General features: G+C 36.4%; 9 protein-coding genes and 1 non-coding gene across 10 annotated transcripts; 5 read left to right on the top strand and 5 right to left on the bottom strand.

Annotated features, from left to right (window-relative positions):
- Window positions 1-353: 353 nt before the first annotated feature.
- Window positions 354-1,172, bottom strand: KAFR0F03690 (uncharacterized protein; the record flags this gene model as incomplete). The annotated part of the gene is made up of 1 exon (XM_003958051.1): window positions 354-1,172. One exon carries the CDS (start codon window positions 1,170-1,172, stop codon window positions 354-356), a length of 819 nt encoding a protein of 272 aa, XP_003958100.1.
- A 1,414-nt stretch (window positions 1,173-2,586) lies between these two features.
- On the top strand, window positions 2,587-2,668 carry KAFR0Ftrna20S. Its single transcript has one exon. It is a non-coding gene; the product is annotated as a tRNA-Ser (tRNA).
- Window positions 2,669-2,913: 245 nt separating this feature from the next.
- Window positions 2,914-3,942, bottom strand: HEM2 (porphobilinogen synthase HEM2; the record flags this gene model as incomplete). Its single annotated transcript, XM_003958050.1, has 1 exon — window positions 2,914-3,942. The coding sequence occupies one exon, from the start codon at window positions 3,940-3,942 to the stop codon at window positions 2,914-2,916; it is 1,029 nt and encodes a 342-aa protein (XP_003958099.1).
- A 1,236-nt stretch (window positions 3,943-5,178) lies between these two features.
- On the top strand, window positions 5,179-5,970 carry RSR1 (Ras family GTPase RSR1; the record flags this gene model as incomplete). Its single annotated transcript, XM_003958049.1, has 1 exon — window positions 5,179-5,970. One exon carries the CDS (start codon window positions 5,179-5,181, stop codon window positions 5,968-5,970), a length of 792 nt encoding a protein of 263 aa, XP_003958098.1.
- Window positions 5,971-6,210: 240 nt separating this feature from the next.
- OCH1 (initiation-specific alpha-1,6-mannosyltransferase) lies at window positions 6,211-7,548 on the bottom strand (the record flags this gene model as incomplete). Its single annotated transcript, XM_003958048.1, has 1 exon — window positions 6,211-7,548. One exon carries the CDS (start codon window positions 7,546-7,548, stop codon window positions 6,211-6,213), a length of 1,338 nt encoding a protein of 445 aa, XP_003958097.1.
- Window positions 7,549-8,428: 880 nt separating this feature from the next.
- PNC1 (nicotinamidase) lies at window positions 8,429-9,091 on the bottom strand (the record flags this gene model as incomplete). The annotated part of the gene is made up of 1 exon (XM_003958047.1): window positions 8,429-9,091. One exon carries the CDS (start codon window positions 9,089-9,091, stop codon window positions 8,429-8,431), a length of 663 nt encoding a protein of 220 aa, XP_003958096.1.
- Window positions 9,092-9,485: 394 nt separating this feature from the next.
- Window positions 9,486-11,543, top strand: VIR1 (Vir1p; the record flags this gene model as incomplete). Its single annotated transcript, XM_003958046.1, has 1 exon — window positions 9,486-11,543. One exon carries the CDS (start codon window positions 9,486-9,488, stop codon window positions 11,541-11,543), a length of 2,058 nt encoding a protein of 685 aa, XP_003958095.1.
- Window positions 11,544-11,770: 227 nt separating this feature from the next.
- ENP2 (ribosome biosynthesis protein ENP2) lies at window positions 11,771-13,852 on the top strand (the record flags this gene model as incomplete). The annotated part of the gene is made up of 1 exon (XM_003958045.1): window positions 11,771-13,852. One exon carries the CDS (start codon window positions 11,771-11,773, stop codon window positions 13,850-13,852), a length of 2,082 nt encoding a protein of 693 aa, XP_003958094.1.
- Window positions 13,853-14,208: 356 nt separating this feature from the next.
- On the top strand, window positions 14,209-16,308 carry SEC9 (Sec9p; the record flags this gene model as incomplete). The annotated part of the gene is made up of 1 exon (XM_003958044.1): window positions 14,209-16,308. The coding sequence occupies one exon, from the start codon at window positions 14,209-14,211 to the stop codon at window positions 16,306-16,308; it is 2,100 nt and encodes a 699-aa protein (XP_003958093.1).
- Window positions 16,309-16,455: 147 nt separating this feature from the next.
- Window positions 16,456-16,932, bottom strand: KAFR0F03610 (uncharacterized protein; the record flags this gene model as incomplete). Its single annotated transcript, XM_003958043.1, has 1 exon — window positions 16,456-16,932. The coding sequence occupies one exon, from the start codon at window positions 16,930-16,932 to the stop codon at window positions 16,456-16,458; it is 477 nt and encodes a 158-aa protein (XP_003958092.1).
- Between the last annotated feature and the right edge of the window lie 650 nt (window positions 16,933-17,582).

Here is a 17,582-nt window from a genome sequence, read left to right as displayed (position 1 = left end):
CAACTACGAATGTCAAGATGTTCACCTATCTCTATTGATAATGTTGCTGCTATCATGGTTATTCAATATCAACAAGTATCAAGATGATAAACGACTGATATCGTTTCTCGAAGATAAATTATCTTCATTTCCATGGATAAGTTTTTTGATAACTGATAAAGGCTATCGTAAGAATGATAGTAAAATAGATGATGGACGAGAGCCGAATCTTGATGATGGAAGTTACGGCTTCAATTCGAATGTAATGCGTTTCGTATGACAGTTTGTATCGTTAATTTATATAGGTACTACACATTTTATACATAAAATCATAAATCATGAATATTCATTGAGTTCTTCTTTTTAATCGTATGTCATGGACAGATATCACATTCTTCCCAGACCTCAATCTCTGCAGCTTCTTGTTCTTCCCCATGAATATTTTTTGAGGTATCATCATCGGTATTTTCTTCATAGTGATGCTCTTTTTGCACTTCAAAAACTCTCTTGAAAATCTTTCTTTCGCCACCTCTACCATCCTTCAAGTTGAGATAGTCGACCTTATCAATGCATAAACAAATTATACCGAAATTTTCAAGACCAGCATCTTCTTTAGTACCATCGACACCCCTTTGAATCTTGTCTAGTATCTTACTTGTTTCATCTGTTAGAAGACTTCCAGGTGCCGGCTTTCTATACAACGCCTTTGCTGACCTCGAGAGACAGTTCCACTGTCTCAAGACTTCATGCTCCCAATCAATTGACTCAGGCCGTTTCTCAAAATGTTCATCTCTGGTATCATCATCATCATCATCATCATCATTACCTATAAATATACCATACTTATCGACAATCTCGGGGTTACAAGAATTGAAATCATCATTTAAAGAGATAACAAACCAACGACCATTGAATCTATATTGTTCCCAAGTGGAATTAAAATAAAAACAACATTCAAAATTCTTCTGTATATCATTAATTTTATCACTTCTTAAATCTGCATTGAAAGTAAGAACATTATTCATTTTATCACCGAATAAAAAGTCCCTAAAAACAACAGTTCTAACTTTAGGCTCGAGAGCTCGAGAAATGGTAGCAAATTGAAATGTATTGAATGGATTTGTTTCATTCTTATTATTTGTAACGGATTCAATGAACTTCGGGACCCATGGGGCCATTTGACGTCGTGTCATCAACACTTCCATGCTATTTGGTTTCCCACGTTATGCTTATATGTACTTATATACTCTTTTCAAAACTCCTCCTTCAACCATTGTGAAATATTTTGTAAATCTAGAAATCGACCTCACTATAAATTTCCAATATGAATTTTTTTCCCTTCTTGTTGGCCTTGTTTTGCGTCTCCCACCAAAAAAAATTCAGATATTCATGTGATGTGTACTTCAAGATTGCCAAGACTTGGAAAGACAGGCCAAAGGCGAGTCTTGCCACGCTTTTTGGGTGCGATGGAACAGCATATAAGCAGAAGTTCAGTGAGATTACTGAAGGATGTATTCTCTTATTGATTGTAAGGTTCGCATCGCAACTCTTGAAACTCATCTGACTCACATATAATCTCACCGCCGGATCGGTCTCATTTGGGCCCTTCCAATTTGAGGTTTTCATCCCCCCCTGTACATGATGATTTATAATGACGGGAGACAGCCAAAAACTAATCGTCTTTAGATCAGTTGACGTATTTAACCAGGACACACATGCGTAAAGAACATCAATGATGGCTTTCTCTCTAGGCTCATCATTTACTTGCCACAGTCATTCTTTATTCGATAAAGTTAAACTGTTTACTATCTTGATGTCGATGGTGACGGAAAGGTTTGTGTTGTTGGAGCGTCAGAAGATGCTGTTGATGATAATACAGCATCAGCACTTGCAATAATGAATTCAAGTCAATTGAGCAGGTAAACTGTAATCTAGACCTTTGTAGTATCCTAAAAATGTCTGATTTTAGGCAGAATATCGTCTCTTGGATGATAATTTTTTATTTAACTAGTTTACAAAGTTCAGATCAGGGCTCCAAGAGTTCAGCTAATAGCACCATTGCGAGAAAGGCCATCTATGTTGCAAGCTGGGGCATTGCTCTACATTTCAGAGAAATTCAAAAGATCTGTTCCTATTTCTCTGTCACATTTGATAGTGCATTCAAATGAGATATATTTGATGTTTTCCAATACTATCTCCTCTTATTATGGACCTTCTTCAAATCATAAACATTACACACTACTTTATACACTTGATTCGTTATCTTCAGGCCTCCATTTCTTCGCATATCTTCTATATGAATGTTCGTATGTGGACACCAGTGTCATTATCAAACCGGAGGTATGTATCCACAGATTTATATTTTTCTGATATGACACAATTAAGAATGCCAGGCTACATCGAATAAACAGGCAATTGATATTGAATAGCGGCCATTACCATTAGAATGCACTGTTCTAATTGATGGTGACACGCCGTGAAATATGGAAGCTCGATAAAAGCGAGGATCTAGTACCCACTTGTCGTAAGAACCATGAATCACGTGACTATTGACTTTGTTAATGATTATTCAAAAGTATGTCTTTTTACAAAAAAGTATCGTTAAAAGGCAACTTGGCCGAGTGGTTAAGGCGAAAGATTAGAAATCTTTTGGGCTCTGCCCGCGTAGGTTCGAGTCCTACAGTTGTCGTTGTTTTTTAATGTTTTTTTTCCACCGTCGAGAAGAGTAGGTGGCATGCATAAAACCGTGATATTTATTTGGCCAAAGAGGACCACTATTAACAATAGCCTTGGTAATTGCCATATCTTCGTTATATAACTTTTACTTTCTATCGCTGGCAATTATTTGTATGTATTAATGGCAAAAACAGGCAATGCAATACTCTTGAATAGCAAATTTAAAAGTTTTTGTACTATTTACTCTACATTATAACATTAATTCGTATTAGATAACCAATCTAAGAATTCTGGGGCCAAGTAAGTGATGATCAATCTAGCACCTGCCCTTAGGAAACCTTGGTGAGATTCAAATGCTATCGTCTTCAAATCTACAACACCTTTTTCAGCAGCTGCATGCAGCATAGCATATTCACCAGAAACGTGGTAAGCACAAATTGGCAAATCATGGCAAATTTCACTGGCATCACGCATTATGTCTAAGTAAAAAGTGGAGGGTTTAACAATAATACCATCTGCACCTTCATTCATGTCTCTTAATAGTGCTCTTCTGGCAAGACCTCTACCAGCAGGAGGTAATTGATAATTTTTCCTATTACCTTCGGAAGGAGCAGAACATGCTGCATCACGGAATGGTCCATATAGGTTACCACTGAATTTTGCTGCATAAGAGAGTACAAATATCTTATGTGCCAAATTTGCCCTAATCAATCCTAATTTAATATCTTTGATTCTTCCATCAATCATATCACTTGGAGCTATACAGTTAGCACCTGCTTTGGCGTAATTAACTGCCACTGCGGCCAATCTTGAAACGCTTCTTTCTCTATTTATGGTACCGTCATCATAAAGGACGCCACAATGCCCGTGTGAAGTATATTCACAGAGACAAACATCACAAATGATATATAAATCTGGGAAAGCTTGTCTTAAAACTTTGATACCCTGGATAACTGGACCATCTGGATCGTCTGCGGCCGTGCCTACAGGATCTTTAACGTTTTCTTTCAACGGAACACCGAATAGTATGACTGATCTTAAGCCTTTTTCAATCAACGGTCTGAGATATTGAACGATCTTATTAGCGCCAAATCTCTTGATATTGGGTAATGAATCAATAGGGGTCTCATCGTTTGGATTGTCTGATATGAAGAGAGGGAAAATGAGCATATTTTTTGTTAATTGTCTCTCACTTTGCCATTCTCTTAACAGAGGATGGTTGTAACCGCCGGCAAGAACAGAAGAGATACTTGTATTATCGATATCTAAGAATTCAGCAGTATGCATTACGTAGTTGACGCTTGTATTGGGGCTCTATACGTTCAGAGATATTGCAATTCAATCACAAGTCGTCGTAAAGTTTATATCCACATTTATATACATGGCTTTTTTTTGCAGGTAGAGATGGCCGCAACTCGGACTCGTTTAGCTTTCTTTGCAATGAGCTATATTACTAAGGTTGCATCGTCATTCTTGGCTGGATTGTACCAAGTGAAAGAAAACGTCAAATGTATTGAGCTACACGTGAACTGTTAGAGTGGTTACCAGAGATCATCAATTTTGTAGAATTATATATTGATGAGGGTCCGGCACTTTTTTTCCTTGATCTGAGATTAGATAATCTCTCAGGCACAGAATGGATATATGAATTGTTAATAGAAGGCTAAAATTTGACTTTTGCCTCTAAATTTGCTCAGCGTTACAACTAACGAATCGTGTTGAATAAGCTTCATTATAAACGAGAATGACGGGACAATCGCCTTGATGTTATTACCGAAAAAATAACACAAATTTGGTACTTCAAGTATGTTGATTCCTCTAAATGAGACGAGTTACGGTGCAATTGCGAGAGAGCTCTTTCGCATGCATTACGGAAGGAAACACTACCAATTGAAGTCTAAGAATTTGATCAAAAGTGCCGACTAAAGCATGAATTCAAATGTAGTTGTTTGGTAAATCCCTTCTTCTGAGCAAGTAAGGAACACGAAAATTTATAGGAAAGGTACAGCAATAGAAGTAGCGTTGTCGAGTTGAATGTTGGCGTAACAACGCAATATAATTCTTGGCATCGTCTGGACGCTTTCATTGGTAGCCTCGCTGATTTCAAGGTAGTCATCGTCGCGTAACTTTCCCATCTACAACATGGCCACAGATACAGTATGGAACGGAGCCTCTCAAACTTGCTCTTCCAAAGATCAAGTAATGTGACAACCAATGTCAGAGGATTTGAAGCTCCCATTCCTGTCGTTACTGGCCAAGTTTTCTGAATCGTGGCACTATTTCCTTATCAGGAGAGTTTCTTACCCGAAATCGACACGACTCTATCGCTTTAGGAAAGCATGGCCTAAAAAAGTCAAAAGAAATTGTTTATATTGCTTTTTTAAATGATTTCCTCGAGCCTTGGAGGATTCTCGAGAAAAAAGAATTATACAGAGTGATTATTTAAGCAGATGAATCAGCAAGTACTAGCAATCGATCCACTTCAATAGTACATCTCGGGCGATTTATAGAACTCTATAGAGGATGAGAGATTATAAGTTGGTAGTTTTAGGTGCTGGTGGTGTTGGTAAGTCATGTCTAACTGTGCAGTTTGTACAGGGTGTCTATCTTGACACTTATGATCCAACAATTGAAGATTCGTATAGGAAGACCATAGAGATAGATAATAAAGTGTTTGATCTAGAGATCTTGGACACTGCAGGTGTTGCTCAATTCACTGCTATGAGGGAACTATATATCAAATCAGGTATGGGATTTCTACTGGTATATTCTGTCACTGATCAACGTTCACTGGATGAATTGATGGAATTGAGAGAACAAGTCCTTAGAATTAAGGATTCTGATAAAGTACCAATGGTTTTAGTAGGGAATAAAGCTGATCTAACTGATGAAAGGGTCATCTCTGTCGAAGATGGCATCGAAATCAGCAGTAAATGGGGGAAAGTACCATTTTATGAAACAAGTGCATTACTAAGAAGCAACGTGGATGAAGTATTTGTAGATGTCGTAAGACAAATTATCAGAAACGAAATGGAAAATGTTGTCAAGTCTGATGCAAGAAACCAAAGTACCAAATCGTCTCCATCAACTTCAGTTGGACCAAATGGCAATATCGCTTCAACAGAAAACTCAAAAAAATCTAGCCCAACAACAGATAAACCTAGATCAAAACCATTAAATACTTCAAGACGTCCCACTGAAACTGTGAAAACTACATTACCCAAACGATCTACAAATTCTCCTGGAAAGAGTTCTTCCCCCGTATCATCCAAACAGAAAAAGAAGAAGAAAAGGAACCTTTGTGTTATTTTCTAAAATCCTCCGGATGTTCCCATCTCCCTAAAGAAAACATTTTCAAAATTCCTATTCTTTTATTCAGTTAATATTTTCAGGCATTTAGTTTATATAACTCATTCATAAGTAAATAATCCTGGTATCATTTGATATCTTTTTTAGACCTTTTTATAGAAAGTTTGCTATCTCAAGCATGCTAATCACTTCCGCTATTGTCATGATAAGTTATAATACTAATGTTTCTATATAAATATATGTTATCTAATTTGGCTTATTGCCATCTGCATCCTCTTTCCAAGATCCTGAAAACATGTGTTTAACAAATGCCATCTCATCGCCTTGAGATTTAGCACCCATGTGTCCAACATCAGGGGAGAAACTTGTAATTGGCAAAACCATAATATCGTCTACAATTACGGGCTTTGTCATTAATGAAAAAAATTCCCAAGGTATGATTTTGTGCTTAATCATCGACTCTTTAATCTTTATCAAGAATTTTTGCGCTGGATTTGTCACATCTGTCACGTCGGCATCTAGGTGATCATTAATGATGAAAACATTCCCATTATTCTGAATCAAATTATTCAAATATTCAAAAATTATGTCAGTGAATATTCCTGGACCTGTCCAGTTCATAATATCCGTCCCATCAATATTTTTAGAGTTTTTCAACTGATTATGTTTGACACTTTTATCATTACGCCTCGAATGCCTATAATTAATGTTATAATCCTCCGGGAATTGTAAGTCAATATCTTTCGATAGATTATTTTCTACGCTGTTTAAAGTTGTAGTTGTAATATTTAATATAATCTCACGTAAGACTGGGTGACCAGGTTTAGCTTGAATTGTCCATTGACAAAATTGGATTCTACGAGCATAGTTTTCGTTCCAATCAGGTCTATCAGGATCAGCTTCAATACCAACAACAAGTCCCGGTTCGTTTTCCGGAAGAGGCTGCATTCTCGTCAATTTTGAAAGAATGTTGTGATTTGTTGAAGGCCAAGAATTCAAAGCCTTTAAAGGAATTGTATCCATATCGGAATAGATACCACCTCTAGCATACAATATTAAATATCTAAAAAAATCTGCTTTCAAAATCTTATTTGGTAATAAATCAAATGCTTCAATGATCGTGGGAACTTCACCATATGTATTTTTTAAAAACGCTGAAATATGATCATCTGTTATTAATGAATACGAAAAGCTTGCAGAATCTGAATAACGAGTCCACTTTTCTTCGAAGGATCTATAATTTTCAGGGAATTTTTTTGAATTTGGCCCCACTTTCCAAGTTTGCCATACTTTTCTGGGGATAGGCTTCGTGTAATCGTATGGGAACATCATTGTCAACTGTTTGCGTAAATCCAGTTCCTCCTTCAAATCGGAATTCTGTACGTCAATTTCTTTCAAATTTATGTCATCTAAATGTGAAGTTGTCGGTAGTCTAATTTTACCAGTAATTGATTCAAATTTTCTTGAAATTGCCTTATTATTGTTATGAATGGATATCACTGTGTACAGTATTACTATTGAAATGAATATTAGCTTATATTTTCTCTTGCTGCTGAACCTGCTAAAAATTGCGTCTACTGACATTGTGGATGTTCCTGGTGCTGTACTATTATATTTGCTGTTTGTTGAATGTACCGAAAAAGAAAGTGTGACAAAAGAATTCCTAATGAATATATATTTTCCACAGTCCAAGCTTGTAAAGAGAAAGAGAGACAGTATATTAAATACTTGTGGTTATGTCGTGTATTTAAACTACTTCTTGGAGTGGAAAAGTTGGAAAATTTTAAAGCCCTTTAGACGGTCGAAACGAAAGGAAAAGAAAAATGGCTAGATTGAATCGCCGATGGTCTCTCTAAATCATTGTCAAGAATTCTGCAACTGTTGATTAGAATCATCCATTCTAGCCCTAAGTCCAGGAGTCGATTGGAGTCCCCACGTCGGGCATGTGCCCTATGCCACGTTACGGTTGCTTTCTTCACGTTTTTTTTCAAAGAACCACCACATGGATTAAAACGGGCGAACAGGTGGCAACTTCCGCTGCGCGTCGCAGTTGAAGGCAGAGAAACTTTCGTGGTCAGGCGGACGGGCCCAGCCAAAAGCGTTCCTGATTTCTTTTCTCGGCCCGCCAGGGGGGACACGCCGAGAAAAGAAACGTGTCAGGCACGGAGAGGGTAACGCTATTTTAATTTCTTGGCGATGAGGTTTCTTTTTCTAACCCAGGAAGTTTTTCCGGGCGTTCAGTGGCTTGCCTGAGAATGTTGCCTTTTGGCCCTCACAAAGAGTTACGCTTCAGGTCAAGGGACGCGAGGGTTCGTTTTTCGTTGGATTCACTTTTTACTGACCCTGGTCCTGGTATGGGGGTGGAGAGTGGGAACAATTTCCGGGCTAGACTCATGGAATTCAAATTATATTTAGAATGGTGTATAAAAAAGATTAATTAAAATTAATTAGTTACTTTATAAAGTTAAATAAATTTAATACCGTAATTTTCAGTCAAGTCCTCGTGCAAAGCCTTCATGGCTGCCTCACTTGAATCTATAGGCTTACAGTAGTCTTCCATGATAAAAGTCTCGTAACCCAAACTGGCAGCGGACATTGCGGTGTTTTTGACACAGAAGTCCAATGCAAGACCCACAATGTAAACTTGCGTTATATGATGTTTTTGTAAATAATCATTCAATTCAGTCCTATGGAAATTCCAAATATCGTTAAACGCAGAGTAATATTCTCTGTCACTTAAATACCCTTTATCCACTATCTTGTGATGGTTATGTTCAACTTCTTTCAGCAGTGCGTCCGCAAGTTGGCTTCCTCTAGTGTTTTGAATACAATGTACGGGCCATAAAGTGGCTTCTTTGGTCTCTGCAGGTGTATCCAAAGGTTGACTTGGTCTTCTTGGCGATTTGTAATTGAATTTTGAGAAATCTGGTAATCCATGATTCTTGGCAAAAGAGATATGGTTCTTTGGATGCCAATCTCTGGTGAAAACAATCCTATGCCAGTCTTGACTCTCATCGTGCATCAATTTTATGATGGGATGCACTATTTTATCACCATCCGCCACTGCCAATGACCCATTTGGTGGTAGGAAATCGTTTTGAACATCTATAACCAGTAACGCTTTCATATTTTGTAACGACTTAATTCAAATCTGCCTCCCCTACTCTCAGTATACAGATTCTGTAATCAAAAATCAATTCACAGTCTTTATATACCTAATTCCAAAAGAAAAATTCTTTTTCTCCTTCCTTTTTCTCTAACAAGGGTTCTTCTTGTCGATTCTACGTTGGCCTCTCCTCTAACCCTTGCTTCATTCAGCTCCTTTTCCATTCATTAAATTCCAATCTTCAAGACAAAGTTGTTCCGATGTTTCAAAAATAAAATTGTGAGTACTCACTTTTTGCAAAACGAAATGGAAAGAAAAACTTATTAAAAAAAGGCAACCAGATGCAATTTGAGAAGTGGCGATTTTGGAGAGCTAATCGATCATCTATAATTGAGCAGGTCATAGATCAGGACAAATGAGTTCCCAATTTTCGTCTGCTAACACGAAGAAAGCACTGACCAGTTCGATTTTCAACAGCTTAAAGAAGCTGAACGGCGATAAATATGATGAAACATTACTTCTAAAATTGATATCTTCTCTACGATATCTTGACTCCAGTGATTCGAAGTATTTCAGTGGCTTGAAATTGGATGATATAGATATATTTAATAATCTATACCATAGAAATTTAAATTTATTGGCAATTTTATTTGCTTATTGTTCAATTTTACCGTTTCTACAGCCTTTAATCATTAATTCACTGATTGTCCCAAATTCTCCGTTGTTGTCATTTCAGCAGTTCTATAACGGAGCTTCACCGGGTTATACACCGGGATTTTATACTATAGTACAGGTAATTGAACAATTTCAAGGCGTTGATTTGATGACCATCGATTTCTTGAATTTATCTCTAGATTCAATTCTAATCAAAATTTGGATTCCACAATGGTTACTTTATTTGAAAAATAACAGGCCACAATCCCTAGATGATTATAAAGAAAGCTTAACAAATCTAGTAACTGTTGAATCGAATATGGATTTTTTCATTGCAACATCATCATCTCTAGAATTCCACAAATCGAAATATCAATATTTTATTGAGAGATTTGCACAAAGAATCATTCTCTTACCGCAAAGACTGATATCACAAACCACTTATAATAATGCATTGAGTCTAATAGTATCTTCTTTTGATATTAATCTAGAAAACAATTTACGAGTACTAATGGAAATAATCGATCATCCAGAATACGATTATATAGAACAACCGCGCCTCTGCATACTATTATACCTCTCTTTAAATAACATTCAAACCATCCCAATTCATATTCTTCACAAAGAGTTAAACAAAATGGGCACGGTACAAAGCTTGAGTGCAATCGTTAATATGTGTCAATTCTTACTAGCAAGATATCTATTAAAGCTTGTCAATGGAAATTTATCGCTTCCAAAATGGTTTGATGAACATATTTTGCCTCCGATTCCCCCAATCTCCAAGTCACTATTTGTCTTTGATAATGATAACAAGATTCATTTACCATTTGGTCAAATTGTTACTTTGCTAATAAAATGTCTCAATTTGACAATTTTAATCAATACTAATATTTTGCTACAATATAAACAGCTACAAATCAATCCATTGGAAAATCCAGAAGGTACATCAGACATCAATTACCAATTGACAAGAGATTATTTAGAGCTTTATTTTATTCCAGAAATTACTTCATTATTGTTATCAGATGAATTAAGCCAAAATACTAATCAAAGTAAAATTTCACTAATTTACAACAAATTACTATTTATCAATTCCATCATAGTCATTGAAAATTTAATTTTTGTCAATGGAGGAAGTGAAAACATTATAATCTATCATTTGATCAAATTTGTCTCTAGAATTTCCATTGAAAATCTATATTTACAGAAGATTTCAATCAATTTGCTAAATCATCTTTTTTTCCACAGTAAAGATACTTCAATCATAAAACTTTGCGAGGAAAATGAACTGTCGCTTCAATCTCTCAAAGCGTACATAGAACTTTGGAATGACGGTACGTCTAAGTATTCAGGATTCTACGAACAAGTATTTCAATTAAATCAACCTCCAGTCGAATTAATGACCGTGAATCTAAATTCTATAATTGAGATGTATTTACCAGATGATAAGCATGATTTTATCAGCATTGAAGATAACCAAACGAAAACAATGCAAATGCGCAACTCATCTGTAGTATCTTCGTCAACAAACAAATTTGATCCATATATTACAAAATCCTTTGTTCCAAATTATAACAATTTGTTTAATAATTCAGAATCTTTCAACTCATCTTATCGTGATCATGCATCTACTTCAACAAGTGCTGCCACCACCTCTCATACGACAAATTTATGGAATTCTTTCCAAAATACTTCACAGAACAAAATTGTCAACACGGGTAAGAATTATATATTAGGAGGCCATAATAGAGTCAAAAATAATAGCAGGGTGCAATCCATTCATATCGATCAGTTTGAGAATTTTTCTAACAACATATAAGAATATTTATATGTAATGCTACCCAATCAATCATCGCTTTCATTTAATACATCACATGCCATAGGAATATTTACTAAGCTAATTTCCGTATTATCAACTTGTCCGGGTAGCGTATCGTACTCCTTCGGTTTTTTACTTTTCTTGGAAATGATAAAAGTCTGAAAAATTTTAAGCTCATCTCATCGCATCTCAATAAAAAAATTCAGCACTGGTAGAGTAAGGCAAATATGGTTCTAAAGTCTACTTCTGCAAGTGATGTTTCAGTATATCAGGTTTCAGGTACAAATGTATCGAGATCATTACCTGACTGGATCGCCAAGAAGCGTAAAAGAGAACTTAAAAACGATTTAGAATATCAGAATAGAGTGGAATTAATACAAGATTTTGAATTTAGTGAAGCATCTAATAAAATCAAAGTTACAAAAGATGGCCAATATGCCATGGCTACAGGTACATATAAACCACAAATTCATGTCTATGATTTTGATAATCTCTCGATGAAGTTTGATAGACATACAGACGCTGAAAACATCGATTTTTTGATTTTATCTGATGATTGGACTAAAAGTGTTCATTTACAGAATGATAGAAGTATCCAATTCCAAAATAAAGGTGGTATTCACTATACAACTCGTATCCCCAAATTTGGTAGAAGTTTAGCTTATAATGAAGTCAACTGTGATCTATACGTTGGTGCAAGTAGTAATGAACTTTATAGGCTAAATTTGGAGCAAGGTAGATTTTTAAACCCTTTTAAATTAGATACAGAGGGTGTAAATCATGTTTCTATGAATGCGGTCAATGGTTTGGTTTCTGTTGCTGTAGAAGATAGTGTTGTTGAATTCTGGGATCCAAGAGCACGTTCAAGAGTAGCGAAATTATATCTGGAAAACCATTTCGATAGTAATCCATTCCAAGTTACAACAACAAGTTTCCGGAGTGATGGTCTTAACTTCGCTTGTGGTACCTCTAATGGTTATTCATACCTATATGACCTACGTACATCTGAACCAGCCATGGTTAAGGATCAGGGTTACGGTTTCGAGGTTAAGAAAATTATATGGTTAGACAATATTGGTGGTGTTGAAAATAAAATATTGACGTGTGATAAGAGAAGCGCCAAAATTTGGGACAGAATTGATGGTAAGGCATATGCATCAATGGAACCAAATGTTGATATCAACGACATTGAACATATTCCAGGTACTGGTATGTTTTTTACAGCAAATGAAGGCATCCCTTTACATACATATTATATTCCAAACTTAGGTCCATCGCCACGTTGGTGTTCATTCTTAGATTCGATAACAGAAGAATTAGAAGAGAAGCCAAGCGATTCCGTTTACTCTAATTACAGATTTATTACAAAGGGTGATGTTAAGAAGTTAAATATTGGCCATCTTGTTGGTTCAAAGGTTTTAAGAGCCTACATGCACGGTTTCTTCATAAATTCAGAACTTTATGATAAATTAGCACTAATTGCCAATCCTAACGCATATCAAGACGAAAGAGAAAGAGAAATTAGACGTCGTATTGAAAAAGAAAGAGAATCTAGAATTAGATCGTCTGGCGCAGTACAAAAACCTAAAGTTAAAGTTAATAAGACATTGGTTGATAAATTATCCGAGAAGCGTGGTGATTCTGTTGCAGACAAAGTTCTTACTGATGATCGTTTCAAGGAAATGTTCGAGGATGAAGAGTTTCAAGTCGATGAAAATGACTATGATTACAAACAATTAAACCCCGTCAAATCTGCTAGGGAAACTGAAGAGGGTGCAGCCAAACGTATTAGAGCTCTAACGGCAGCCGAAGAATCAGATGAAGAAAGAATTGCCATGAGAGAGAGGGGTAGAGGTGCATACGATGATGAAGACGAAGCTGAGAGTGAAAGCGAGTCTGAGAGTGACGAAGATAAAGAATTAGATGAAAAGACCCAAAAGAAAATACAGAAACAATTGAAATCGATTGAACGTAGAAAGAGAGAAAATGAGCAAACTGCAAATTTCATGAGTGAAATGAAAGTGGGTTCTCTTTCTTCCAGTTCTGATAAATCTAGTAAGGTAACATTCGCGGATCAAGTAAGTGCTCTTGACAAAGAAGCACAAGAAAAGAAGTCGGATGATTCCATAATGCGTCGTAATCACCGTGGTGAAGCAGAGCTAACTTTTGTACCTAAGAAGAAAGAAAAGAAGCCTACAAAGAAGCAGGTTGAATCTAATGACGAAGCATCTCAAAAGGATAACGGTAGAACAAAGCAAAGATTTTCTGGTAGAAGAAGTGCCAGTAAAAATACATTCCGTGAAATGTAGATGATGGCTAAATGCATGGATGTAGAGTAAATAATGGAAAATAAGCATGTGTGTATCTATAATAAAACATTAAATAACCATTGGAAGCAAGTCTGGCTGCACTATCTATCTGTCGCAAGCCCGCATTTTACATCCAACTTTATGGTGTAAAAGTCCGAACCTTTTCTGTAGTAAAGATGCGGAAAAGCCAAACCCTACTTACGGTAAAAAGAAATGGCCGAATATCAAAAGAAGCAATGAGCATTTCGTTGAATGCGGGAAGTTAGAAGTTATATTGTCAAATATCTTAATAGAAAGTAGTATATTCTTTTAAATTGTAGAACACATTACCCAATAAAGTTGCATATCACTACACGATGGGTATAAAGAAAGTATTAAACGTAGGCCCCCCAAAGCCAGTGACTGCAGAGCAGAATCGGGAAGAGTTACTAGAAAGAGGGATAAGTGTGAAGAATCCTAATAGGACTCGTAAAACAAAATTTGCTGCGTATGGGCAGTTTGCAAGAGATAAAGGCCAGGATAGATATTATGCCCCAGAAGGTTATGAGCAGTATGGTAGGCCGCCTGAGCCCAGTGGTGATGGTTCAGAGAAAGGCGGAATTGATGACATTAGTAATTCAGAAGATAAGAAGAAAGGAAAAAAGTCAAAAAGAAAGAGCCTCTTCAGAAGACACAAGCCCAGTTCTTCCGATGAAGAGTCATCGCCGCAGACGAGTCCCGTAGTGAAGAATGGATATGATCCATATTCGGTTAATTACGACAGTACTGGTAGCGAAAGTGACATTTACAAGAGCTTTCAGTCTAGCTCCAATGATTATGGGATGAATTACGATCGTTCTTACAAAAAGGGGGATTATGGTACAACTAGCCGCTACCATGCTCGTGCTGGTTTCTCTACTGATGCGATGGATTACGGCGTTGATCAATCTGTTTTAAAGGAAGAATCCTCACCCTTTTCTAATGAGTTTTCTACTACTAATCCAGATTCAATGAGACAGTCCAGCAACTTAGGGATCTCATATCCTTCGCCAATTGCGGGACCTTCGAGTACAAGTAATTTGAATAGTAAATCACCTTCAAGTTCGCCAAAAACTGCTAGTCCTAGGGCAGCCGCTGTTAGAGTAAGCAGTCCACTAAACCCTAATATCTCGCAGATGGATGCTAATCCCTATGCATCTTTGAATGAATACAACAACGACTATTCTAGTTCAAGTTTCCAGCCAACTTCTCCTTCAAAGAGCTCGAACCCATATTCTTCGATGACAAATGATTCATACCTTACTAAAACTACAAAAGCTAAACCACAACACCCAAGAAACTCTGCACTGCAACACCCTAGCTCGCCCAAGGACAGGCCTTTATTCAGGGCGGATACAAGTCTGACGGCAGACCTAAATAGAAGCGATTCAGATCTGAAGCTTGGAGCTGCAACATCACCTTCCGTTAAAGCAGAAGATCATCCTGGGTATAATTTGCCAGGGCGCAACTCAGTCATGGACAAGCAAGATATATTGTATGCTCAGCAAAACCCAGTCATGATTGAGGATGATCTTGATCTCAACGAAACTATAAAGGACTATAATGTTGATTACAGCGATGATTTGAATGCTGATATCATTCAAAATGGTCAACAACTTCAAACGTGGCAACTTCAGGAGGAAGAACAAGAGGGTTTAAATGAACAAACCAGTAATAATTACGACAGAGGGTACAAAACATTTGATGAGGTACAGAGAGAGGAAGAGGAACGTCAGCAAGAGGAAGAGGAAGAAGCGGTTGATGAAATAAAGCAGGAAATCAGATTTACTAAGCAAAGCTCTGTGGCCTCAACAAGAAACACTCTAAAGATGGCTCAAGATGCTGAAATGTCCGGTATGAATACTCTCGGTGTGCTGGGTCATCAAAGTGAACAGCTAAATAATGTTGAGAGAAATCTTGATTTGATGAAAGTTCAAAATACGATTGCAGACGAAAATATCGACCAATTAAGGAAATACAATCGTAATATTTTAGCTGTCCATGTGAGTAACCCATTTAATAGTAAAAAACGTAAAAAGGAGCGTGAAGAATTATTGAGAAATAGAAAGATAGAAGAAAAGATAATGATGGAACAGACTGCGAAAAACGTAAATCAATCAGTTAATAGGATAGAGCGTGCCATGAATGCCAATTCAATCAACGCGAGCGATGTACGGGAGAAATATGAGAAGCAAGGAATATTAGACCGTGCCAAAAAATATCAGTTTGAAAATGACGATGAAGATGATGAGATGGAAGTTGAAATTGATAGAAACCTCGATAAAATTCAACAGGTTAGCGGTAGACTCAAAAAATTGGCAGTTGCTGTGGGAGATGAATTGGATTCACAACAGGAACGTTTAGGTAATATCGAAAATGACACAGATGATTTAGATATAAAACTTCACGTCAACACGCATAGACTAAATGGTATATAATTTTAAATCTTGTTTCTGTAAATTTTTATTTGAGGGAAAAGGTGAGAAAGTTTCTTATCATGCATTCAACTTTTGAAATAGAATATAAAAAAAGAGTGTATCAATGTATGTGAAAATTTATATGTCAGTTTGAATTTACTAAAAATTTTATTGGATCATCTTGTTATTCAACCATAATTTATAGTTGTTTTCAGCGGTATTATCAGTAGACGACTGCGGCTGGCCACATACAGAGTTTCCTTGCAACTTTGGTATGTATATAGGCTTAGGTAGTTCCATCGAAGAAATCAAATAATCTTTAGCAAACAGACTATCGCTGTCATTTGTATTTATTGGCACAAATAAAGGCGATGTGATAATTGAATCATCCTGCTGTAATACTGTCGTCGAAACATTCTCTTCTATTGATGTGGTTATAGTTATGATTGGTGCATCAATAGAATCCGTAGGGCTTTCTTGATATTCTACATTTTCTTTACCAACGACAGTGTTTCCATTTAATAATATTGTCTCATCATTAAGTGCACACGCTTTGGAACAGTACAGCTTCTCTTCCTCTGAGAAATTTGAACTGGCACCGATCAATTTATCACAAACTACGCAATAGTTGTTAAAAGCGGACATGGTAACGTATTTAGATATTCATTAGTTCAGACGCAAGTACGTGGACATGAACTCCTGATCTGTTTCAACGAAGCAAGGAGATCGCAAATATTATGTTTATATAAGAATCAGAAAATCAAAGTGATAGACGTTCCTTTCCAATAAATTAAGAATGGAAGATCGATAATCTATACGCTGTCTCCTAGATTACATCAGTAGGCGAGGGTTAGGTCAAGTGAGCCTTTCCCATAATAGTCTTTTGTAAAGAAGAAATTGTTGATAGAAACGATTTAATTTTTTCCATTTAAAAATAAATTTTTCTATGGTTCTCGAATTGAAAATTACCTAGAAGTCGACGTAACAAAAATCTACTCGTTTACAGCAGATAGGTGTATCGAATCATTCCAGCCTCCTTCTTAGAAGTTGGAAGAATTTCAAGTGAAAACTGCAATGAAGAGTTGATCCCCCAACCCCCGTAGATATTTCCCTGAAATGGACTCGTTTCATTGCCATATGCAAGTCGATCTTTGGGAAAAATCGGAACTAAAACGTTGGTTTCCACCTGATATGTAAAAGTATAACAATTAGATATTATTATTAAGAATACACACAATATATATATAGTAGATTGAGCACAGAATATCAAATAGAGAATATGGAAACAATTTGCT

Source organism: Kazachstania africana, chromosome 6 (assembly GCF_000304475.1).
Source record: "Kazachstania africana CBS 2517 chromosome 6, complete genome".
NCBI lineage: Eukaryota > Fungi > Ascomycota > Saccharomycetes > Saccharomycetales > Saccharomycetaceae > Kazachstania > Kazachstania africana.
This window is presented reverse-complemented; position numbering and strand designations above follow the sequence as displayed.